Source organism: Coenobita brevimanus, chromosome 84 (assembly GCF_032717465.1).
Source record: "Coenobita brevimanus isolate Jiangsu-jjx chromosome 84, ASM3271746v2, whole genome shotgun sequence".
Lineage (NCBI taxonomy): Eukaryota > Metazoa > Arthropoda > Malacostraca > Decapoda > Coenobitidae > Coenobita > Coenobita brevimanus.
The window spans coordinates 25162400-25189305 of NC_137037.1; the positions used below are offsets into that span (position 1 = coordinate 25162400).

General features: G+C 41.8%; 2 protein-coding genes across 2 annotated transcripts in view; one reads left to right on the forward strand and one right to left on the reverse strand.

The window, feature by feature from the left end:
• LOC145410222 (GTP-binding protein 10) overlaps nt 1-26906 on the reverse strand; it is a 364639-nt gene that overhangs the window by 282740 nt on the left and 54993 nt on the right. The window lies entirely within an intron of this gene.
• Nucleotides 1-26906, forward strand: part of LOC145410221 (uncharacterized) — a 241139-nt gene that overhangs the window by 30086 nt on the left and 184147 nt on the right. Inside the window, exon 4 of the mRNA XM_080280438.1 lies at nt 7829-7928. Coding sequence (XP_080136564.1) covers nt 7829-7928 — 100 coding nt within the window. The remainder of the gene's footprint in view (nt 1-7828; nt 7929-26906) is intronic.

Sequence of the window (26906 nt, forward strand, 5' to 3'; positions counted from 1 at the left end):
AAATAAGCAAACAGACACTTCTCATCACAGTGACGATATACACAACACTGAGGCAGGCAGTGGCAGGTGGTATGGGACATGGGTCATGTGGGTCAGGTCCTGTCGAGGAAGCCAGTCAGCTACCAATAAAAGCATAACACAAGAGTTGTAAACAAAGGCCGTCATCTGGAAATCCATTACCTAAATGCATCCACTTCCCACACAGTTTCTCTCATGCAGTTGAGTGCTGTTAAGTAATTCTATCTCTCTATTGCCAGACGCCATAATCCCGTTAGGGGTGGCCGTTTGACTTTGAGTTATTTGTTTTACGGGGAGGGGCACTAACCCTGCACCAACGCACATGCTGACATGTCGCACGTATGGTTTGGTTATATGGTTACCACCCAGCATTGTAAATGGTTTCTTGGCTTACAGGAAACCATTTGGGTTGTCACTCAATGTAAAGCCACCTGTAAAGGAAAGAAAAGCAATAAGAAGTGACAGGAAAGATGGGAGAAGTAGGAAGAGAGGAGGGGAGGCACAGAAAATGAATGATACAGGCTAAGGAAGATGTAAACAGCACTACATTTAGTGAGTGGATGATGGTTGCCAGTATTAAGTAATCATAGAAATTAAATCCCCATGTTTTGGTAAGATCGTTGTTTCTTTTTGTCATACATTGCGACTCTAAAGTATGATGGTATCGAAGATGAGGTGCAGCAATGCTGTCGTGGACTAGTTTACCTCACAATACCCCATTTTCTATGGCCCCATTATATTAGACTTGCATCATGGTGTACTGTGCAGTACAGTACAGTACTGTGTTACAGTAATTTTCTGTTTTCAACTACAGTATCATTTATTTTTGTACCTGTAAAGAGAAATAACCTGTATGTAGTTAGAAATGACAAACTTTCAAATAACGGACAAATGACTGGTGTCCAGAGCCATTCTCTGCCAGCAGATATTGTCTGTTGCTTCCGATATCCGTTGATTCGGGGTCCGTGGAATCAAGGGTCGACTGTATTATAAGCCAGCATGGCAGTAAATTTTGTGGCACACATAGCTAATCATGCACAGTTGCGACATGTCGGTGTGAAGAAGTGTCAGGTGTCGCAGGTATGAACTTCTGAACTTGAACTGAGTCAGTGAGGACTCTGAGAAGTGGTCTGAGTGAAATTATGAATGGAGTCACTAGTGAGTAGTGAGGGTCACAGTGACTGACTGTCAGTGTGGGAAACTAATGTCATAAACAGATTATGAATACAATAATTCACTACATAACCAATCGATTTACCCCCTGTTTGTGCACTGTGTATTGAAAATTGCAAAACTGGATTGTGGCCGCGGTATTGAGGCAGCAGATGTGGACAATATGTAGAGAGCTGCAGGAATGGACCTTAGAACAGGAGAAAGAGATTAAGATACTTCAGAAGAAGTTGGATAACATCTGTACTCACAGTGCTGAACAAAAAAGGCAAGTTACAGAACTGAAATTGAGTAATGAATCTGTGTCAAATGAAATAAAACAGCTGAAGAGGGAAGATAAGAGGTTGGAAGAAGAAAGGGACAGGATGAAAGGTAAGCTAGATGAGCACAAATCAAAATCAAGGATGCATGATGAACATATTAAGGAAATCAAGGAACAACACAAGAGGTGGAAGAAAGTTCAAGAGTAAGAAAATATAAATTTGAAATAGAATATAGAACAACAAAGCAAAGAAAAAGTGGAAAAGGAAGTGGTTAGGGTACTAAAAAGTAGAGAATCTTTAGTCAGGGATGTAGCAGATAAGAAAAAATGTGTGATAATTCCAGGAATGAAAGAAAAACATGATAGTAAGATCAGAAAGGGAAAGAGAAGAACTGAGTAAGGCTAAAGAGATAGTATCAGTAGGTATGGAGGGTAACAACAAAGCTCAAGAAGAGATTGAAGAAGTGTTTAGGCTAGGAAAGTACGAGGAAGGAGGGACGAGGCCACTTAAAGTTTAAGTCTCAGATAATGGTAAATGAAATCATCAGCAGAACATGGAAATTATCAGAAAAGGAGGAGTTCAAGAATGTTTGGATAAGGAGAGATGCAAATGAGGAAGAAAGAGCTAAGATAAAGGAGCAAGTAAAGGAAACAAAGGCAAGAAACGAACAGAGAATGGAGGAAGAGAAGCCAGTATTCTATTGGAGAGTTATGGATCAGAAATTAAGGAAGTGGTACTGACGGAGAGAGTGAGAGAAGAGGAAATAAGGCACAGCGAAAAAAGTTTGAAAGTGGCATATACTAATGTTGATGGTTTAATATCAGCAAGGTTAGAAATAAACAATTACTTGAGGGTACATGAACCAGATATTATGCGCTTTGTAGACACCAAGTTAAGAGAGGACATTGATATCCATATGGGAGATGGTAAATACAAACTGTGGAGGAGACAGAAAAGAAAAAAAAAATGGGAGGAGTGATGATAGCAGTGAAGAGCAACTTCAGTGTGGAAAATGTGGAACTGGGAGAGGGTAAGACTGAAGCGATAAATATGAAACTAGAAACTGGAGAGACTGGGAAGAGAGACATCGCAGTGGTATATGTCTACCCTAAGACAAGGGCATGGAAAGACAATGAATACCATGAGATCTTGTCAGACATGGCTGAAGCGATAAATATGAAACTAGAAACTGGAGAGACTGGCAAGAGAGACATCGCAGTGGTATATGTCCACCCTAAGACAAGGGCATGGAAAGACAATGAATACCATGAGATCTTGTCAGACATGGTTAGTTATTTACAGAAAGTGATTGAGAAAATTAACAACATAATTCTAATGGGTGATTTTAATTGTAAAGAGGTGAACTGGGAGGAATGGGGCTCAGGAGCCAGTGAAGATTCATGGGGCACTATATTGTTAAATATAACAATGAATAATGTAATAACCCAATGGGTCAAAGAAGAGACAAGATTCAGAGATGATGACACGCCAGCAGAACTAGATTTAATGCTAACCAAAGAACCTGACTTGATTGAATCTTTGAAATATCTATGTCTATATCTATCTATAGATATAGATAGGAAAAAATGATCACGTGGTCATTGAGTTCTAGATGATGAAAGGGAATATGATGCCAGGAGATGAGCTTTACAGGCAGGGAAGATGCAACTTTGGGAAAGCGAACTTTACAGCATTGAGAAAAATTTTTGAAAATGGAGATTGGAGAAACTTAAGAGAAACAAGAGAAATACAGAGGAAGTGGGATATCTTACTAGACCTCTATAATTCGGGAGTGGAAACACATATTTCAAGAGTAAGTGGGAAAGAAATCAGGAAGAAGGATTGGTTTAACCAAAGGTGTATGATAGAAAAAAAAGAGAGGGACATGGCGTGGAACAACTGGAGAAAGAGAGGTAATAATAGAATAAAGGAGGAATATAGAAGAACTAGAGACGAATATACAAGAATACGTAGAGAGGAAGAAAGGAACTTTGAAAAAGGTATAATTGACAAATATAAGGAAGAACCCAAATTGTTTTATAGATTTGTTAATGGCAAACTGAAACAAAAGGAAGGAATCGCCAAACTGAAAGTAGGAGAGGTCTGTAAAGATGCGGCAATGCAAGCTGAAATAATAAACAAATGTTTCCAATCTATTTTCACTAAAGAAAGGGATTTTGTGGAGGGAGAGGGAGTGACTAGAAATACAGTGATGAAAGATATAAAACTGGAAGTGCAGGAAGTGTATAAATTACCGGAAACTCAGGATGTAAGGAAAGCCCCAGGACCGGGTGGAATCTCAGCGTGGGTACTGAAAGAATGTAGAGAACAACTGGCAGATAAGGTTCACAGTTTAATTGTGTGTTCACTGGAAGAAGGGAAAATGTCTTGGGAATGGGAGAGGGCCAATGTGGTACCAATTTATAAGGGAGGAAACAAGGAAGAACCCCTGAATTATAGACCAGTGTCCCTGACCAGCGTAGTTGCAAAATTGTGCGAGAGAATTCTGAAAGACAGGAGGATAAAATATCTGGAGGAGATGAACATTTTGGCTGAAAGTCAATTTGGATTCAGATGTGGAAGGTTGTGTGTTTCCAACTTCTTGAGCTTTTACTCAAGAGCGATTGATGTGCTACAGGAGAGAGACAGCTGGGTGGATTGTGTGTATTTAGATTTGGAGAAAGCCTTTGACAAGGTACCCCACAAGTGACGAATGAGGAAATTGGAGGACATAGGAGGACTGAAAGGAAACTTCCTGGAGTGGATGAGAGACTTCTTTAGAGACAGACAAATGAGGACAGTAATAAGAGACAAAATGTCTGGATGGAGGGAAGTAACAAGTGGAGTCCCACAGGGCTTGGTGTTAGAGCAATGTCCCTGATTTATGTAAACGATATGGTAGATGGAATGAACAGTTATGCAAGTCTATTTGCTGATGATGCAAAAATCTTGAGGAGAGTAGAAGTTGAGGAAGACTGTAAAATGCTACAGGAAGACCTGGATAGGATTCATGATTGGAGCCAGGTGTATGAAATGAAATTTAATGCAAAGAAGTGTAAAATATTGAAAATGGGTAAAAGTACCGAGAGGCCATCACTGAATTATACGATGGGTAATGAACCAGTCACAAAGGCGAGAGAAGAGAAAGATTTGGGAGTGCTGGTCCAGGATAGTTTGTCACTGGAAAAACACATTAACAAAATAGTTAGAGAGACGTCCAATCTCTCGACTAACATAAGAGTGGCATTGCATTACATGGATGAGGAGATGATGAATAAATTGATAGTGGCCATGATCTGCCCCAGGTTGGAGTATGCAGCAGTAATGTGGTCCCCACACAAAAAGAAGGATTTAAACAAGATCGAGAGAATACAAGGAACAGCAACCAAGATGGTCCCCAGCCTGGCAGATCTGTCGTATGGACAGAGACTGGAAAAGCTGGAGCTGCCTTCCGTAGAGGAAAAGAGAGAGAGGGGTGACATGATTGCGGTATTCAGAACCATGATGGGATTAGATAAAGTTGACAGAAAAGGTCTGTTTGTATGGGATGGGAGAGTAACAAGAGGACATGGAATGAACCTGAGGAAACCAAGTTGCTTGAAGGATATCAAGAAATATAGCTTCCCATATAGATGCATGGACCTGTGGAACAGCCTGGACAAAGAGGTCGTCCAGTCTACAAATTTAAATGAGTTCAAAGTAAAATTTGACTTATCGAGAAACAGAAACGGAACCCCACGAGCGTACCTCATTTCCTATATATCACAACTAGGTAAATACATTCCAAGTTTATTGTGGAATTGCGGTAGTGGAAGGTAAGGGTCAGAGGTTGCGGAATTGCGATTGCGGAGTTGAATTTTAGATTCTGTGCCCAGCTCTGTTAATTACCCAGTAAACCACTAGGCACCATAATATGGTTATATGGTTACCACCCAGTGTGGTAAATGATTTCCTGGTGTACAGGAAACCATTTGGCTTATCACTTAGTGTAGTTACCCATAGACAGAAGGAAGAGGAAAGAGTGAAGGAAAGAAAGATAGAAGAAGGAATGTAAAGTCACCCATAGGCAAAAGGAAGAGGAAGGAATGATGGAAAGAAATACAGAAGAGGAAGGAAGGGAGGAAGGGGCAGACACCCAAAGCAGCACTACATCAAGTGAGTACATGGTGAGCGCCCCCATCTACCACTTCCGTTTCCAATGTATGTTATTGATTTGTCATGTCACCCATATCCCCGTTTACTCATATGCAGATGACTCAACACTTCACAGTTCCTTCACACTTAGACATTCATTCACTATGTCTGATATCTCTATCACGCAGCTCAGTTCAGCACTCTTCATAAATCAAGGCTTGTCTAAGATCACTGTATGGGGACAAAGCAACATTGTCTCATTTAATGCTTGGAAAACCAAATACAGTAATCCCTCCAAGATCTGACATAATAGAGCCAAAGGCACATCCAGGGCTTGGTTTTGTCCGGAACTTGGGAAAAATGCCCCTGGACAGGTACTTACAGACCCCAACCCAACCTAACTTTGAAAACCACCTAAATAATTCCCTACCGGATATGCACAGCACATATTTAAGACTCTGTGCACACAAAAAGAAGGACAAAAACCATGAAATGAATGAAATGGAACCAGAGAATGGGTAATTAGAAGTGAGTATGGAAAATATTTATCAGTGTACAGTACAGGGTACTTACAACACGTCCGTAGCCGTTACAAAGATTAACCCGCCTCCTCTAAGGTTCTGAGAGTGGTGAAAGTGCACTTGAAGCACATACAGTAATCCAGTATTGTGCTGCACTTAATCCTTTGCACTGTGAATTATAATTGTTTAACACTGCACATTTTGTTCTTACTTACACCACACCAGTTGCAGCATGCCAGTGTTGCACTCTGCACTTAATCCTTTGCACTGTGAATTCTAATTTCTTAACACTGCACAACACTGTAGATTCCCATGTGGTCTAGTGGCGAGGTATTGCAGTTTATTCACTGTTTGTTCACAAAAATGAGCACATGGCGCAGCCGTGGTGACGAGCGTGTAGTCACGACAGTAGGTAGGCGGGAACTGGGGAGGGGAGGATGCAGGGGCGCTCTACTGTGCACCAAAACACAGCTGTTTATCACTGCAAGGCAAATTTAAAGTAGGGATGAACACATATCGGCTTTTTGTGTGTGTGTGTGTGTGTGTGTGTGTGTGTGTCCAAAGACCCCGAGCCCAAAATGTCCAGGACTTGGGGTGTCCGGGACTTGGGCGTCCGGGTCTTAAAGGGATTACTGTATATACAGTTTACTAAGAGATGGATATTGCCTGATTTCCATAGTACCTTCAGTGCCACTAATATTCCTATCTCTAAAAGTATTGAAATTCTCGGTGTTTCAGTTAACAGTACCCACAGCTGGACCTCTCACGTTAGATCATTTGCTAAAACCAATTAGAGAAACTTGAATTATTGAATTGAATCAGCAACTGCGTCACTGACGAGCAGTTGGCTGTAATTTACAAGAATCATGTGCACTCCCACTGAATATTGTTCATCCTTGTGGAGATGTTGCACTAAGACAGCTGGACAAATTTCAGAAGAAAGCTGTTAGAATTATAATGACCCTGCAATTACAGATGAACTACCTCCCCTGCAATTAAGAATGAATGTTGCCTCCCATGCATTATTTTACAGATACTTTTATGGCAAATGCAGAGACGAAGTTCCATCCACTTTACCACCTCTCCATGCCTTCCCGTGTGCTTCACGGGCATCTGGTATATGACTGGACTGTCACATTGCCATACTGCAAAACGTCAGCCTGTCAAAATTCTTTTTTTTCCTTGAACTGCATGTCTTTGGAACTCACTTCCCCAGAACTTCAACTTACACCAGTTCAAGCCCAACTTTTACAGATTTCTTATGAATGAAGGACACTTGTAATCTGGTGTATGGATTATTTTTTTATTTAATTTGTTTTTTCCTTCCTTGGTTGATCTTCTGCATAAAGAAAAGAAAAAAAATAAAAGACAAAACTTTCCCCCAATTTATGGTAACAATTATATTTTGGGATACTGTATTTTGGAACATGACCCTTAACTTTTGTAACAAGAACTGCTTGAAATTTGTCTGTCTTGGAGATTTTTTTTTTTTTTTTTTTTTTTTTTTTTTTTTACCCATAGCTCAGTGGCAGAATAAGACAGTACAGTAATTACAGTTTGTCTCTGCATCCTTTCCTTAGTACTTTTTCTAGACAAGCACGATATTCTAGTACAGGTATTAATGTCTTGTTACATCTCAGTATTCAAGATGGACAGATTGCAGCTATAGACCATGTGGACAGAGTATAATCTCAGAAGTAAGAGATATATTAATATTTCCAGAGCATTCTTTCTGGAACGAGAGATCCACGGTTTCTCAGAGGTGATGTCAGTGGCCTTTCCCAAGAGCCAGTTCCTTACATCCTGGTGTCAAGTGATGCAGGTATGGATATGGCATCATGTATATTTTTCATTTTCTGATTTGTGCCATATTTTTCTAACTTTTATAGCACCTGTTACCTGTATGAAAGGTGGCAGGTGGTGGCAACTGTCATCAGCTCTCTGAACATAGTGCTGCCTACTTCTTCCTCCACCTTTGTCATTCTTTTTTCTGTGTCTGCTCTGCTTTCTTCCTGTTTCTCCCATCCTTCCTGTCTCATGTACTGCTTTCTTTCCACTTCAAATTGCCTTACACTAAGTGACAAGCCTAACGATTTCCTGTAACCCGGAAAGCAGTTTATAATCTATCTATCTATCTATCTATAGCCCGACGCCCTAATCCCGCAAAGGGTGGCCGCAGACAAAACGCCTCCAAGTCACTCTGTCACCCACCATTTGACTCCCCTCCCCCCAATTCACCCCCCCCTCCCTCATATACCTCTCAACTCCATCTCTCCACCTCATCCTCGGTCTACCCCTTCCTCTCCCTCCCTCCACCTCACCTACATACACCCTCTTAGTCAGCCTTTCATTCTCCATCCTCTCCACATGTCCAAACCACCTCAGTGTATAATACTGGGTCATAACCACATAACAGGATGATGTGGAAAATACTATTGTGCCCCTGTTAACTGGATGGAGAGGTGCAAATGTGGCGTCCATCCAGTAACTAAACCTTGCCACAGTGATGTGCTGTCTGCCGCTAGAGAATAGTAGTTTACTGTATGGGGCTGCTCTGCAGGGCCAGTTGCTCGCTTAGAGTTGGTTGATGGGTCTGTTCTATCGGTTACTCTACAACAACAACAGCCTGTTTGTAAACAACATAAGAGTACCGGTAAGCCAACAAAAGTTAAGCAGCTAAAGTAAGATGATAGTAGAAACACTTAGCTGGGTACAACAGACAAATAAATAGAGAGAGAGAGAGAGAGATGGTACTAGCAGCCAATTAACCTTTATGCCACAAGTTATCATTAGAGTCATATGGATGGGAGGGAGAAACTGTAAGTCATTTTGGTAGTGATGATAGCTGTTACTAAAGCCAATATTTGTTGTTTATGCCTCTTAAATGTCACTGTTTTATGTCTGGTTTACCTGTAAATAGTGGGATATGCCGTTAGAAAGCATATCCATGAGCTGTTTAACCTGCCCCGTCCCGACTGATTTTCCACCACTGACTCCCCCCAATCCCAATCAATTTTGGATTTTTTTTTTTTTTTGGCTTAAACCTCCGCTTTTGGTGAGAAACACTGAAAATTCATAGATAAATCGCTCACCTGAGGTTTAAAATACTCGATACAGGTAGTAGCACTCCTTATCTTACTAGGTTTTCTATCAGGCTGGCTCCAAAGGAAATGAGCTCTATGGGAGAGTAACTATTCCACACCACTCATAAACGGTATTTATTTATTTATTTGGTATGAATTTATATGTAGTACGAGAGTATATTGGTTTTCACACGGTAATATAGGGATTATATGCATTGTTTCACTCACCAAACACATCAACATACCTGACCTTTTTTGGCGACATTATCCGATCATCATTTCTGACTTTCTTCCTCTAAAGCTACATAAAGTTTGTCCTCCACATTGTCATCGATTGGGGAATCACTCTGACCCTGAATTTCGTGCCGTGGCACGACATTTCTTTACTGGCCAGGTCACTGGTAACAGGTGAATTGCCGAGACAATGGCATGTGGAGGGGGGAAGGTCATGCAGGGTAAGGTATTGTCCCTGCCTGGCATCTTGTAGAGGAAGGTGTCCTGTTTATACATACCAAAAATCACGTGTGAGAATTGAAAATTGTGCAAATTAGGGACCTTGCATTTGATGTGCATTTATATACGTCAGCAGGATTGACAGTGACAAAACGTGTGGATGTATATACACATCAGTGGGACGCGGCGGGTTAACTTCACTTGATGTAGTGCTGCTTACTCTTCCTTAGCTGACTCTACACTGAATGTGAAGCCTAATCATTTACTGTTCATTTGTTTGCTCATTCATTTATAAAGGCTTCATCATGTTTGCATATGTCAACTTATGTCACCTAATTGTGGCTCTTTGTGCTGCTCAGTATTTAACAGCCCATTTATTCAGTTCCTTTTCCCCGAGGTCACACTCTGTGACCTCATCCCAGATGTTTTTCATTATTCCTTTTGCAACTCTGCCCACAGTGTTCACACCTCTTCCCCTCTGTGTCCATTTGTCATCCTCCATCCACTCCACATGTTTAAGCTATCTCAATCAGCTCCTTCTCATCACAACACAAATATATTAAAATCCTAGTCTTCCTTTCAGCTCCTCATTTGCAGTCTAAACCTCCCTAGCCTGTCATTCCGGGACACACCATGTATCCATCCAAACATTATCATCTTTTTGTTTTAGCCTACAAATGTCATCTTCCTTTACTGCCCAAGTCTCACTACTGTACAACTTTATGCTCCTAACACATGCTGCATGCAAGTGCCCCTTAGCATGGAGGAGAGCCTTCTCAGTGTTAACAGAGGCAACAGCTCCATGAGTTTCAACTTCTTTCAACCACTCCATACCTTAGCCACAGAGCAAGCTCCAACCCCACTTACAGCACTTATCGTGTCCCACACATTTAGAAAACTCCTCTACACACTGAATAGACTCTCCAACAAGGTCAGTTCTTTCCCATGTCTCAGCCTTTGGATGGTCTCCCATTCCTACCACACACACAGAATCAGCAATATCTCTCACCTTGCCAGTGATACCACCACTGTACATATCTTATGTACCTCCTTATCATAAATACTGAGCAAGACTGAGTACTTCCCATGCCATTCTGGCAAATTGCACATGACCTCATTCCCACTGCTTTGACTACCACCCCCAGCCCTGAATATCATCACATGTTTTCGTTTTCGTTTTTGTTTTTAAAGGCTCCAACATGCTTGCATGTGTTGGCCTTGGTCACCTAATGGCGGCTCTCCACACTGCACGATCCATTGCAGCCTCCCTGTTCAGTCCCTTAACCCTGAGGTCACACTTAATGACCTCGTCCCATGCCTTTCTTGGTCTACCCCTCATAACCCCACCCCCAATATTAACACTTCTCACCTTCCTCACCCAATTATCATCCCCCATCCTCTCCACATGTCCAAACCATCTCAATCTACCTCTCCTCATCACAACACCAGTACACTCCAGTCCCATCCTACCTCTCAACTCTTCCATCGTAAACCCAGCCCCTCCAGGCCTTGGATGCAGGGACGCACTACACATCCACCAAATCATTGTCATTTCTGTACGTCTGAGCCGACGAATATCTTCCTCCTTCACTGCCCAGGTCTCACTACGATACAGCATTACTCTCCTAACACATGCTGCATACAAAGACCCCTTAGCACGTAGGGAGAGCCCTCTCAGTGTCAGGAGAGGCAAGAGCTCCCTGAACTTCTTCCAACCACTTCTCACTCTAGCCACAGAGCTAGCTCCAGCCCCACCTCCAGCACACAGCATGTCTCCCAAATAACAAAACTCTTCCACACACTCAAGAGATTCACCAGCAAGTTCAATCCTTTCACATCTGACAATCTCCACCTGCTCACCCTGACACACCGTACATATAAAATCAGCATTATCTTGCAGTCTACCTCTGATACCACTACATCTCTTATGCACCCATTTATCACACACACCGCACAAGATGGAATTACTTCCCACGCCCTTGTGGCAAACTGCACATGGCCACTCTCCCTCGTCTTTGACAGTACCGCCACCAGCCCTAGATATCATCACTTTTGATTTATCTGCATTTACCCTTAAACCCTTGTGCCCCATACAATCTCTCCACTTCCTAAACCTTTCCTCCACCTCCCTTTCGTTCTCTGCAATCAACACCGAATCATCAGCATACAACAACTCCCACGGAAGTCCGTTTCTAAAGTCACTTGAAAGGGCTTTAAGTACCATGATAAACAACATGGGACTCAAAACTGACCCCTGAGGCACACCAGCATTCAAGGAAAACTCATCACTCATTTCTCCATTCACCCTTACCTGGGTGTGAGCACCCACATACATAGCCATAACCACCCTAACCAGCCACTCCTCCAAGCCAAGCTTTCTCATTGCCCGCTTCACCACCTCTCTAGGGACTCTGTCAAAGGCCTTTTCCAAATCAACAAAAACAAAACCCAGATCCCTTCTCCTACCAATATATTTTTCCTGAAGCTGTCGAACAATGAATATAGCATCAGTGGTCCCCCTACCTGGCATAAACCCAAACTGCATCTCATCAATATTCACTCTTTCTCTAATTATACCTTCCAAAACTCTCTCCATTACCTTCATTATCTGATTTAAAAGCTTTATACCTCTATAATTTCCTCTTTCCAGGGCATCACCCTTCCCTTTATACACATTTACAATTACACTCTTCAGCCAATCATCTGGGACAACACACTCATAAATAATCTTATTTATCAGGTCAGTGACTAAACTCACCCCTATATCGCCTGAGGCCTTCAACATTTCGGCAGTCAGTCCAGACACACCTGCTGCCTTCCCCACCCTCATCCTGCCTATTGCCTCACTCACAGTAGCAGTATCAATCAAAGGCCAAGGGCCAGGCATTGGATCTGGTGGCTCCAAACCTTCCCTGTCCCAGTCAAACTCCTCATTCAACAACCGGTTATAATGCTGTCTCCATGCATCTTTAATATCCTCACTGTTCACCACTACCCTTCCTTCATCATTCTCCACACACTGCTCACCTATAATATCCCGATTATCCCTCTTCACTTTACCTGCCACCCTAAATATCATATTTTTCCTTTCCCCATGATTTAGGTTATCAAGTAATAGTCTTTGTGACTCAGACTTTGCCCTGTATACCTCTCTTCTAGCTCTATGCTTGGCAGCCAGATATTCCTCTTTGCTACCACCCTTCTTCCATTCCCGGAAAAGCCTTCTTTTCTCCTTAACTGCAGCTTCTACACCCTCATCCCACCACCATGTTACTTTATGTCTTGGTGGTCCTCTTGTCCAACCACATGTTACATCAGTAACTCTCAAGAAATTGTTCTTGAGGGCTCTGTACTGTTCATTAACGCTTCTGTCTACAGCTCCCTGTTCAACCACCACTCTCCTCAACTTGCTATAGAAGGCATCCCTTACTACTTGGTTTTTCAGCTTCCATATTTTCCTCCTAGGTACATAAGTCCTCTTTTTCATCACTTGTTCTTTTAGCACCATATCACAAATCAATAATTTGTGCTGCTGCACACACTCCTCACTTCCTATAACTTTAACGTCCCTCACTAACCTCCTATCGGCCCTCCTAACAAAAAAATAATCTATCTGACTGCTATTTCCCCCAGACTCATACATAATTAACCTACTGTTTCTCTTCCTAAAATATGTGTTGCACACAGTCATGTCCGTTGCCTCCCCAAACTCGAGTATCCTTTCCCCTTCTGCATTCCTTAGACCATACGCACATCCCCCATGCACTCCTTCATAACCTTGTGCTGCTTCACCTACATGGCCATTTAAGTCCCCTCCCAAAATTACTATCTCATCATCCCGCATACCACCCACTACACGTATTAAATCATCCCAAAATCTATCTTTCTCTGCTTCATCCAATCCTGCCTGTGGAGCATATGCCGACATAATCGCAGCTATCTTTCTACCCAACAGAATTTTCACTGCCAATATCCTATCGCTTACTCTCAAAAGATTCATAACATATTCCACCCATTTCTCCGCAACCATCACACCAACACCTCCATATCCGTCTGTCCCCCCCTGCCAAAACAACTTATAGCAACAGTCCTTCCCAACAATCTTTCTGGCTGATCCATCCCTGTACCGGACTTCCTGCAAACACACCACATCCACCCACCTCCTACTGAATGACTCAACGACTTCCCCCGCTCTTCCCCTCAAACTTCCCACATTCCATGAACCCACCCTCATCTCCCTGGGTGATTTACTGTCCTCAGGCTTGCTTTGAAACTTATTTTGTTTGTCATCTTCAGTATTAATAAAGGGGGACAGACATAGCACAGGTCCCACTCACTGCACAATCCCAGGTCCAGGCATTGGATCTGGGACCCCTAGCCCACCAGCTTACCAGTGGCTGTGGTAGTAGCCTCGGGGCACCCTGCCAGGACAGCTGCAGGGACACCCTCCAAGCGCGCCTTGGCACTGCAACTATCCCGCCGTTATACACCCACTGATAGGGCAACCTCCTGGGGCGCTACTCCCAGGTTCGGGCCCCTCTCTATTGGGCGGAAGCGGCAGCCTGGGAACCGCAATGCCCTGTACCCTCTAGCACAGGCTCGAGCCCCATCTCGCCCTGAACCCACAATCTATGCCAGTGGAACCCCCGCCCCGCCTCCCCCAAGGAGGAATCCAATGCAAACTGTATTGTTGGATGCAAGATTTTCTCAAAAGAAGGGAAATGAGAACAGTCCTAAGGGGAAACTAATCATCATGGAGGCAAGTGAGTAGCGGAATTCAGCAGGGCTCAGTGCTGGCACCAGTTATGTTTTTAGTACGTATGAATGACATAGATAGCAACATTGGAAATGAAAGCTATCTAAATATGATTTGTGATGATGCAAAAATACAAAGGAGATTTACTAATGGAGCCTGTTGTAAAGAGCTACAAGGAAAATTTAATAAACTTCATGAATAGAGCAATATATGGTAAATGGAATTCAGTGTGGACAAGTATCATGTAATCAAGTTTGATAAAAGTGGAAAAAGACCAGATTATGACTATAAGTTAGGAAGTAAAACCCTACACACGTCAGAAAGAGAGAAGGACCTTGGTGTGATTATCAATAACAGACTATCTCCAGCTGACCACATCAGTGAGATGGTATGGAACATGTATTCATTGCTTGCAAATATGAGAGTAGCACTCACATACATAAATGAAGACATGCTAAGAAAGATAATAACATCATTGATCAGATCAACCCTGGAGTATGCATCAGTAGTCTGGAGTCCTCATCTCAAAAACACATAGATAAGATTGGAAAAGTTCAGAGGGCCGATACAAGATAGGTTCCAAGCTTAAGGGATCTAAGCTACGAAGAAAGACTGGAATAACTGAATCTACCTACACTACAGGAGAGGAGGAAAAGAGGAGACATCATTATGCTATATAAATGCATATCAGGGAAGGAGAAAATAGGTATAAATGATTACATAACCTGTGGGGATGCATCAGCAAGATGACCCTGCAGTGAACTGCATAAAAAGAGAGGCAATAAAGATGTAAGTAAATTTAGTTTCCCAAATAGGGCAACTGATCAATGAAATGAACTACCGAACGAAATAGTGTGTTAAAAAAAAGATAAATAAATTTAAGGATGTGTATGATAAAAATAGTTTATGACACGGGACAATATGAGCTTTACTCATTCCTGTAAAGATACAATTAGGTAAGAACAATTTGGTAAGAACGCACGCACGCACGCACGCACGCACACACACACCAAAGCTGTTTTAGAGCTATATCAGAAGCAAAACCAAAGTAAAAGATATAATACAATCAATTACGGACAAGGGAATCACTTATACACAAGAGAAAGATATTTGTGAAGCACTAAATAAGAATTTCCAATTAGTTTTTACAGAAGAAAAAAATTTTGAGAGGGACTATGTGGAACATGCATGTCCACACATACTACCAGTGCAGCATGTGATGTGGTGTGTGGAAGGAAGAGAAGACGGAGGGGGGTGCAAGGAACAGCGTGGTGGACTGAAGAGGTGAAACGGGCTGTGGCACAAAAGAAGAAGGCATACAATGAATGGATGAGAAATAGGGGCGTGGAAGAAGTTGAGAGGTGGAAGAGAGAGTTATATGTAGAAAGAAAGAGAGAGGTGAAAAGATTAGTAAGAGAGAGTAAGAAGAGAGTGGATGAGGAATTTGGAAGGAATTTGAGTGTAAAGTGGAGGGACTGTAAGAAAATGTTCTGGAAAGAGGTGAAAAGAGTAAGACAGGGTGGAAGTGGAGTTAGCAGGGGAGTGAAAGATAAAAATGGTAGATTACTAGTGGAGAAGGGAGAAAAAGTGAGCAGATGGAGAGAACACTTTAAGGAATTGCTGAACGTGGAGGATGGAAGTAATGCGAGTATAAGTGGCTGGGGAATGGCTGGAAGAAGGAGGGAGGTGAGAAGACAGGAAGAAATCAGTAGGATAGAAGTTGTGGAAGCAATGAAGAAAGTTAAATCAGGGAAAGCCCCTGGAATTGATGGAGTGTGTGGTGAAATGCTGAAGCATGGGGGAGAGATAGTAGTAGAATGGATGTGGAAGATGTGCAGATTGGCCTGGGAGGAAGGTAGAGTCCCAGAGGATTGGAAGTCAGGTATAATTATTCCCTTGTACAAAGGAAAAGGGGAAAAAGAAGTGTGTGGTAATCATAGGGGCATTTGTCTTCTTAGTATAATAGGAAAAGTATATGGTAGGATACTTATTGACAGAGTTAGAGAAAGAACAGAGAAATTAGTTGGAGAAGAACAGGGAGGCTTTAGGAAGGGAAGAGGTTGTGTAGATCAGATATTCATTCTCAGATCTTTAGTGGAAAAGTTTCTAGAGAAGGGAAAGAAGTTGTATGCGGCTTTCATGGATTTGGAGAAAGCATATGACAGGGTGGATAGACTAGGATTGTGGAAAGTGTTAAGAATATATGGAATAGATGGGAAGTTGTTGAATGCTGTGAAGAGTATGTACGATGGTGCGAATGCTGCAGTGCGTGTGGATGGGGAACTAAGTGAATTTTTCTCTTTGAAAGTTGGTTTGAAACAGGGATGTGTCATGTCTCCATGGTTGTTCAATCTGTACATGGATGGAGTAATAAAAGAGGTACAAGGTAGGGTAGTGGATGTTGGAGTGGCCCTGGTGAGAGAGGATAGTGTTTGGAAACTCCCTGTACTGTTGTTTGCAGATGATACTGTGTTGTTGAGTGAAGACGAAGGGGAGCTGCAAGGTTTGGTGGATGAGTTTGAGAGAGTGTGTAAGAAACGGAATCTAAAGGTGAATGTAGGGAAGAGTAAAGTGATGGTCTTTGAGAGAGGTGAAGTCAGTGAATGTACAGCGAGGTTTCATGGTGAGGAATTGGAAAATGTGAGTACGTTTAAGTACTTGGGTAGTGTGATGAGTAAGGATGGAGGTTTGGAGGGTGAAGTGCTTGAAAGGGTACAGCAGGGAAGAAAGGTTGCTGTTCTTTGAAACCAGTGATAAGAAACAGGGAAGTGAGCATGGAAGTGAAAAAGTTACTACATGACAGTATTGTGATACCAACTCTAACGCACGGAAGTGAAGCTTGGACGTTGTTGGAAGGACACAAGTCAAGAGTGAGAGCCGTGGAAATGAGTTATTTAAGAGGAGCTTGTGGAGTCACATGGAGAGACAGGCTGACGAATGAGGATATAAAGGAGCATTGTGGTGTTGATGTGGATGTGATAGGAAGCGTTATGAGGAACACACTGAGGTGGTTTGGCCATGTGGAGAGGATGGAGGGTGAAAGACTGACGAAGAGAGTGTATGTGAGTGAGGTGGAGGGGGAAAGAGGGAGGGGGAGGCCGAGGATGAGATGGAGAGATGGGGTGGAGAGGTATATGAGAGAGGGGGGTGTGAGTTGGGAGCAGGGGAGTGAAATGGCGGGGGACAGGGCGACTTGGAGGCGATTTGTTTGTGGCCACCCCAAACGGGATTGAGGCGTCTGGCAATAGATAGATAGATAGAAAAAGTAATACAGGAGGAGTTAAGTAGATTAGACAGAGGAAAAGCAAGTGGTCCTGATGAAATTTCATGTTGGGTACTACGAGAATGTGCAAAGGAGTTAAGTAAACCATTATTTTTAATTTTCAAGAAATCCATGAGTCAAGGTAAACTACCTGATATTTGGAAAAAAGCAAATATTGTCCCCTTATTCAAGAAAGGAAATAGACAAAATCCACTCAACAACCGACCAGTATCACTGACCAGTATTGTAAGCAAGGTATTAGAAAAACTTATAAGAAAAGCTTGGGTAAATCATCTAGAAGAACACAGTATAACAGAAAGACAGTTTGGTTTCAGAAAAGGAAAATCATGTGTTATTAATCTGTTGAGCTACTATGACAGAGTAACAAACACAATACTGGAAAGGGAAGGATGGGTGGACAGTACCTATTTAGATTTCAAGAAAGCTTTTGACACAGTACCACACCAAAGACTTTTATGGAAACTGTACCATCAAGGAGGAATTCGAGGCAAACTGTTTTGTTGGATGCAAGACTTTCTCATAAAAAGAGAAATGAGAACAGTACTAAGAGGAAACTACTCATCATGGAAAGAAGTGACTAGTGGAATACCACAGGGTTCAGTGCTGGCACCAATCATGTTTTTAGTGTATATAAATGATATAAACAGTAACACTGGAAATGAGAGCTATCTGAATATGTTTGCAGATGATGCAAAAATACAAAGGAGAATTACTAACACAGACTCTTGTAAAGACCTACAAGAAGAATTAAATAAACTTCATGAATGGAGTAGTACATGGCAAATGGAATTCAGTGTGGACAAGTGTCATGTAATCAAGTTTGGTAAAAGTGGAAAAAGACCTGATTGGGATTATAAGTTAGGAAATAAAACCCTATACACATCAGAAAGAGAGAAAGACCTAGGTGTGATTATCAATAACAGACTATCTCCGGCTGACCACATCAGCGAGAAGGTACGGAACATGTATACACTGCTTGCAAATATGAGAATAGCATTCACATACATAAATGAAGACATGCTAAGAAGGATAATAACATGATTCATTAGACCAACCCTGGAATATGCATCAGTAGTCTGGAGTCCTCATCTCAAAAAGCACATAGAGAAGATTGAAAAAGTTCAAAGGGCCGCTACAAGATGGATACCAAGCTTAAGGGACCTAAGCTATGAAGAAAGACTAAATAAACTGAATCTACCAACACTACAGGAGAGAAGGAAAAGAGGTGACATGATAATGCTATATAAGTGCATATCAGGGAAGGAGAAAATAGACATAAATGATTACTTAACATATGGAGAAGCATCAGCAAGAGGACACTGCAAAAAACTGCATAAGAAGAGAGGTGATAAAGACGTAAGGAAATTCAGTTTCCCAAACAGAGCAATTGATCAATGGAATGCACTACCGAATGAAATAGTGTGTGCCAAAACAATTCACAAATTTAAGGATATGTACGATAAATATGGTTTAAGACACGGGACGGTACGAGCTTGACTCATTCCTGTCAAGATACAATTAGGTAAGAACACACACACACACGCAGAGGGATTCAATCGAGGCGGACGTGCGACATCGGCGCTCTGTACCGAACCAACACGGCCGGTGGCATTACCTAAATTAGTATCTTTGTATAAGTCAAGCTCTGTACCAGGTTAAACTAAATGATTTTTCATTACTAAAAGGAAAAAAATAATAAGTTTAAACAAGACTTGTTCAAACAGGAAAGAGAACCAAGGCGAAAGAATACGCTGAGTCAGCTGAGTTTTATTTAGACTACAACAACACGGGGATTGTAAGTACATACTCTGCACTTTTAGTATTGCAAAATGGATACATACTTTAGTAAAGCAAATTTGGAAAAGAAAAGGGATAAAGGTAAAAAGCAAAATGATGATTTCTACCAAGAACTGGTTGAAGTGGAGACTCACAATAGACTGGTTGAACGTGTAAACAAACTAGAAATGGGTTTCAAAAATGAAATTGATGAAATAAAGAAGCAGATGCACTTGCAAAAGGAAGAAATAGAAAAACTAGGAAGGGAGGCCAATAAGAAAGACACAACCATCAGTGAACTAACAGTGGAATTGAGTACACTTAGGAAGAAAATGAGCGAAATGGCAAGTACAGTAGTCAATCACGAGAGTGTTATGGAAGAGTTCAAAAATAACACAGAGACAATTAGGCAAGTAAGTAATCTTATAGACCAGAGCAGTAATATTGAGGAGAAGATAACACAGGTGAATGAAGCTGTGCAAAGCTACAAAAATGATGTGGAAACCACGTATGCTGAAATGGTGAAAGTAAAGAAAGACTTAGAAACAAGGGTGGAGGAAAAAAGCATTAAAAAGGAAGTGAAAAGAATAATCCAAAACAATCCAAAGTTAGTCAGAGATTCAGTAGATATAAACAAATCTATAGTGATCACTGGTATAGAAGAGGGGTAGGGGGGTTTGTCAAGAATACTCCCCCAGTATGCCTGCTTGTCGTAAAAGGCGACTAAAAGGGTTGGCGGAGGGTTGGTGCCCCTCCCCGGAAAACAACCAACTAAAAAAACAAACAATAAGCCTCGGACAAGGACTGACCAAACGTTGACGACCAAGGACCGGACAAAGGACATTGCAATTGGAACGTGGAATGTAAGGGGAGCAAATGATGAGGTGAAAGAGAGAGAGATTGTCCAGGTGCTTGAGGATGCGAAAGTGGATGTATGTGGAATAACTGAAACAAAATGGAGAAGAGAAAGTGTGAGAGAATGGGAGTATGGATGGGGTATATGTGCAGGAGTAGGTGAGAATGAGAGGGCAAAGGAAGGAGTATGTATAGTTGTGAGTAAAAGATGGAAGAAGAGCATAAGACAGTATGGATCAGTTGGATCAAGGATTGTGTGGGTAAAGTTGAAAGTTGGAATACAAATGTGGGCGATTGTGTGTGTGTATGCGCCAACGCAAGATCGTGCTAGAAGAGTGAGAGAAGAGTTCTGGACAAATGTAGAAGTGTGCATGGAAAAGTTTGGAAGGAATGATAGAGTGTTTTTGATTGGTGATATGAATGGTAAAGTTGGGAATGTGAAAGTGGATGGAATAGTTGGTGAGTGGGGTGTGCCTGCTGAGATAGATGAGAATGGGAGTGCGTTAGTGGACATTTGTGCTGGGAGGGGGTTGGTGATAGCCAATACCTTCTTCAGGCATAAAATGATCCACAGGTATACATGGCGAGTGATGAGAAGGGTGGGTGGTGAATTGAGTGAAAGGAAGGCAATGATTGATTATGTGTGTGTGGATGAAAGGATGCGAAGATGTATATTGGATGCAAGAGTTTATAGAGGTTGGGGGAGTGGACTTTCTGACCACTACTTGGTGGTGGCCAGAGTTAAAGCTCAAGTAAGATGGAGGAATAGAAGAAGGGAAAGACGAGAGGAAGGAGTAGTTGCAAGGAGAGTGGAAAGGTTACAAGAGGATGAGAAAAAGGCAGAGTATAAGAGAGAAGTGGAGGAACGATTGGGCAAATATGAGTTGGAGCAGATGGGGGACGTGGAAGGTGTGTGTAGAATATTTACAGAAGAAATATGTGCAGCATGTGATGTGGTGTGTGGAAGGAAGAGAAGACGGAGGGGGGTGCAAGGAACAGCGTGGTGGACTGAAGAGGTGAAACGGGCTGTGGCACAAAAGAAGAAGGCATACAATGAATGGATGAGAAATAGGGGCGTGGAAGAAGTTGAGAGGTGGAAGAGAGAGTTATATGTAGAAAGAAAGAGAGAGGTGAAAAGATTAGTAAGAGAGAGTAAGAAGAGAGTGGATGAGGAATTTGGAAGGAATTTGAGTGTAAAGTGGAGGGACTGTAAGAAAATGTTCTATAAAGAGGTGAAAAGAGTAAGACAGGGTGGAAGTGGAGTTAGCAGGGGAGTGAAAGATAAAAATGGTAGATTACTAGTGGAGAAGGGAGAAAAAGTGAGCAGATGGAGAGAACACTTTAAGGAATTGCTGAACGTGGAGGATGGAAGTAATGCGAGTATAAGTGGCTGGGGAATGGCAGGAAGAAGGAGGGAGGTGAGAAGACAGGAAGAAATCAGTAGGATAGAAGTTGTGGAAGCAATGAAGAAAGTTAAATCAGGGAAAGCCCCAGGAATTGATGGAGTGTGTGGTGAAATGCTGAAGCATGGGGAGAGATAGTAGTAGAATGGATGTGGAAGATGTGCAGATTGGCCTGGGAGGAAGGTAGAGTCCCGGAGGATTGGAAGTCAGGTATAATTATTCCCTTGTACAAAGGAAAAGGGGAAAAAGAAGTGTGTGGTAATCATAGGGGCATTTGTCTTCTTAGTATAATAGGAAAAGTATATGGTAGGATACTTATTGACAGAGTTAGAGAAAGAACAGAGAAATTAGTTGGAGAAGAACAGGGAGGCTTTAGGAAGGGAAGAGGTTGTGTAGATCAGATATTCATTCTCAGATCTTTAGTGGAAAAGTTTCTAGAGGAGGGGAAGAAGTTGTATGCGGCTTTCATGGATTTGGGGAAAGCATATGACAGGGTGGATAGACTAGGATTGTGGAAAGTGTTAAGAATATATGGAATAGATGGGAAGTTGTTGAATGCTGTGAAGAGTATGTACGATGGTGCGAAGGCTGCAGTGCGTGTGGATGGGGAACTAAGTGAATTTTTCTCTTTGAAAGTTGGGTTGAAACAGGGATGTGTCATGTCTCCATGGTTGTTCAATCTGTACATGGATGGGGTAATAAAAGAGGTACAAGGTAGGGTATTGGATGTTGGAGTGGCCCTGGTGAGAGAGGATAGTGTTTGGAAACTCCCTGTACTGTTGTTTGCAGATGATACCGTGTTGTTGAGTGAAGACGAAGGGGAGCTGCAAGGCTTGGTGGATGAGTTTGAGAGAGTGTGTAAGAAACGGTATCTAAAGGTGAATGTAGGGAAGAGTAAAGTGATGGTCTTTGAGAGAGGTGAAGTCAGTGAATGTACAGCGAGGTTGGATGGTGAGGAATTGGAAAATGTGAGTATGTTTAAGTACTTGGGTAGTGTGATGAGTAAGGATGGAGGTTTGGAGGGTGAAGTGCTTGAAAGGGTACAGCAGGGAAGAAATGTTGCTGGTTCTTTGAAAGCAGTGATAAGAAACAGGGAAGTGAGCATGGAAGTGAAAAAGTTACTACATGACAGTATTGTGATACCAACTCTAACGTACGGAAGTGAAGCTTGGACGTTGTTAGAAGGACACAAGTCAAGAGTGAGAGCCGTGGAAATGAGTTATTTAAGAGGAGCCTGTGGAGTCACATGGAGAGACATTCTGACGAATGAGGATATAAAGGAGCGTTGTGGTGTTGATGTGGATGTGATAGGAAGCGTTATGAGGAACACACTGAGGTGGTTTGGCCATGTGGAGAGGATGGAGGGTGAAAGACTGACGAAGAGAGTGTATGTGAGTGAGGTGGAGGGGGAAAGAGGGAGGGGGAGGCCGAGGATGAGATGGAGAGATGGGGTGGAGAGGTATATGAGAGAGGGGGGTGTGAGTTGGGAGCAGGGGAGTGAAATGGCGGGGGACAGGGCGACTTGGAGGCGATTTGTTTGTGGCCACCCCAAACGGGATTGAGGCGTCTGGTAATAGATAGACAAGAGACAAAAAGGAGATGGCAAATGTAATGAGCTTACTGAAAAAAGTATCAGAGGAAATCTGTGGTAAAGACACAGAGGAACACAAAAGGTTAGGGAAATATGAGAAAAGCAAGACAAGACCTCTAAAGGTGACTTTCCAGAGTGTAAACACTGTGGAAGAGATACTAAAAAATGCAAAGAATCTTATGGAAAAAGAGGAGTTCAAAAATGTATGGATAAATGATGCCTAACACAAGAGGAACTGGAATTACTGAAAGAGAAAAGGGAGGAAGCAAAAACAAAAAATGAGGGAAGATCAGAAGAGGAGAAGAAGAAATTTTTTTACAAAGTAATAGGATTGCAGGTACGAAAGTGGTACACAAACAGGATGGAATAAAAAGGAGGAAGGTAGTAGAACCATGTCATGACAAGTATATAAACAAGATGATAAAGTTGATGTACTCAAATGTGGATGGAATGGTATCTAAATTACAAGAGATGAGTGATTATGTTAGAGAAAATGAACCACACATAATATGCCTAACTGAAACAAGAGGTATTTCTTAGAAGTTGATTGGGAAAATGAGCTTAGAGGACAAGATTTAAATGCTGTATATAAAAAATTCTGTGAATTTTATGAAATAGGAGTCCAGAGGTACATCCCACAGCACAAAAAAGCAGATAAGAATATACAGAAATGGTTCAATACAGAATGTAAAATATCAAAAGAAAGAAGAGATTTGTTGTGAAAGAGATACAGAAGACATAATAGTGAAAGGGTGTATAATAATTACAAACAGGCAAGAAACAATTATACAAGAATAAGGAGGGAAGCCCAAAAACAGTTTGAGGAGGATACAATAAATAAAAGTAGTGATCAACCAAAGCTGTTTTAGAGCTATATCAGAAGCAAAACCAAAGTAAAAGATATAATACAATGAATTACGGACGAGGGAATCACTTATACACAAGAGAAAGATATTTGTGAAGCACTAAATAAGAATTTCCAATTAGTTTTTACAGAAGAAAAAAATTTTGAGAGGGACTATGTGGAACATACATGTCCACACATACTACCAGATATACAAATAGCAGAAAAAGTAATACAGGAGGAGTTAAGTAGATTAGACAGAGTAAAAGCAAGTGGTCCTGATGAAATTTCATGTTGGGTACTATGAGAATGTGCATTATTTTTAATTTTCAAGAAAACCTTGAGTCAAGGTAAACTACCTGATATTTGGAAAAAAGCAAATATTGTCCCCTTATTCAAGAAAGGAAATAGACAAAATCCACTCAACTACCGACCAGTATCACTGACCAGTGTTGTAAGCAAGGTATTAGAAAAGCTTATAAGAAAAGCTTGGGTAAATCATCTAGAAGAACACAGTATGATAACAGAAAGACAGTTTGGTTTCAGAAAAGGAAAATCATGTGTTACTAATCTGTTGAGCTACTATGACAGAGTAACAAATACAATACAGGAAAGGGAATGATGGGTGGACAGTATCTATTTAGATTTCAAGAAAGCTTTTGACACAGTACCACACTAAAGACTTTTATGGAAACTGTACCATCAAGGAGGAATTCGAGGCAAACTGTTTTGTTGGATGCAAGACTTTCTCATAAAAAGAGAAATGAGAACAGTACTAAGAGGAAACTACTCATCATGGAATGAAGTGACTAGTGGAGTACCACAGGGTTCAGTGCTGGCACCAATAATGATATAAACAGTAACACTGGAAATGAGAGCTATCTGAATATGTTTGCAGATGATGCAAAAATACAAAGGAGAATTACTAACACAGACTCTTGTAAAGACCTACAAGAAGAATTAAATAAACTTCATGAATGGAGTAGTACATGGCAAATGGAATTCAATGTGGACAAGTGTCATGTAATCAAGTTTGGTAAAAGTGGAAAAAGACCTGATTGGGATTATAAGTTAGGAAATAAAACCCTATACACATCAGAAAGAGAGAAAGACCTAGGTGTGATTATCAATAACAGACTATCTCCGGCTGACCACATCAGCGAGAAGGTACGGAACATGTATACACTGCTTGCAAATATGAGAATAGCATTCACATACATAAATGAAGACATGCTAAGAAGGATAATAACATCATTCATTAGACCAACCCTGGAATATGCATCAGTAGTCTGGAGTAACCATAGGGGTATTTGCCTTCTTAGTGTGACTGGTAAAATATATGGTAGAATACTCATTGATAGTGTTAGGCATATGACAAAGGAGCTAGTTGGAGAAGAACAAGGGGGATTTAGGAAGGGAAAAGGGTGTGTAGATCAGATATTTGTTCTAAGATGTTTAGTGGAGAAGTATCTAGAGAAGGGAAGGAAAGTGTACGCTGCCTTCATGGATTTGGAGAAAGCTTATGACAGAATAGATAGGAAAGGTATGTGGAAGGTATTAAGAATATATGGAGTTGAGGGGAAATTGTTGAGTGCTGTGAAGAGTATGTACGAGGGAGCTAGGGCTACGGTGCGAGTGGATGGTGAGCTGAGTGAGTTCTTTGATCTCAATTTGGGACTGAAACAGGGGTGTGTAATGTCTCCATGGCTGTTTAATATATATATGGATGGGGTCATAAAGAAGGTACAAGGTAGGGCAGTGGATGTGGAGGTGGCCCTAATGAATGAGGGTGAGATTTGGAAGCTTCCGGTGTTGCTGTTTGCTGATGATACAGTATTGTTGAGTGAAGATGAATGGGAGTTGCAAGGTTTGGTGAATGAATTTGGGACAGTGTGTAGGAGGAGGAAGCTGAAAGTTAATGTAAACAAAAGTAAAGTTATGGTGTTTGAGAGGAATGAAGTCACAGAGTGTGCAGTGAGATTGGATGGTGAGGATATGGAGAATGTGAGTGCATTCAAGTACTTGGGTAGTGTGATGAGTAAGGATGGAACTTTGGGGGATGAAGTACGTGAAAGGGTACAGCAGGGAAGGAAGGTTGTTGGCACACTGAAAGCAGTGATGAGAAATAGGGAGGTGAGTATGGAAGTTAAGAAGTCACTGCATGATGGTATTGTGATCCCTACCCTGACGTATGGAAGCGTGGCGTGGACCTTGCAAGAGGGGAACAAGTCAAGAGTGAGAGCAGTGGAAATGAGTTACTTGAGAGGAGCATGTGGAGTGACATGGAGGGACAGGTTGACGAATGAAGAAGTGAAGGAACGTTGTGGAGTAGATGTGGATGTGGTTGAAAAGATTAGGAGAAATACACTGAGGTGGTTTGGACATGTGGAGAGGATGGAGAATGAAAGACTGACTAAGATGGTGTATGTAGGTGAGGTGGAGGGAGGGAGAGGGAGGGGTAGACCGAGGATGAGGTGGAGGGATGGAGTTGAGAGGTATATGAGGGAGGGGGGGGGTGAGTTGGGGGGAGGGGAGTCAAATGGTGGGTGACAGAGTGACTTGGAGGCGTTTTGTCTGCGGCCACCATTTGCGGGATTAGGGCGTCGGGCTATAGATAGATAGATAGATAGATAGATAATCTGGAGTCCTCATCTTAAAAAGCACATAGACAAGATTGAAAAAGTTCAAAGGGCCGCTACAAGATGGATACCAAGCTTAACCCCTAAAACGCGGCTGTGTACGGCCGATCCCCCTGC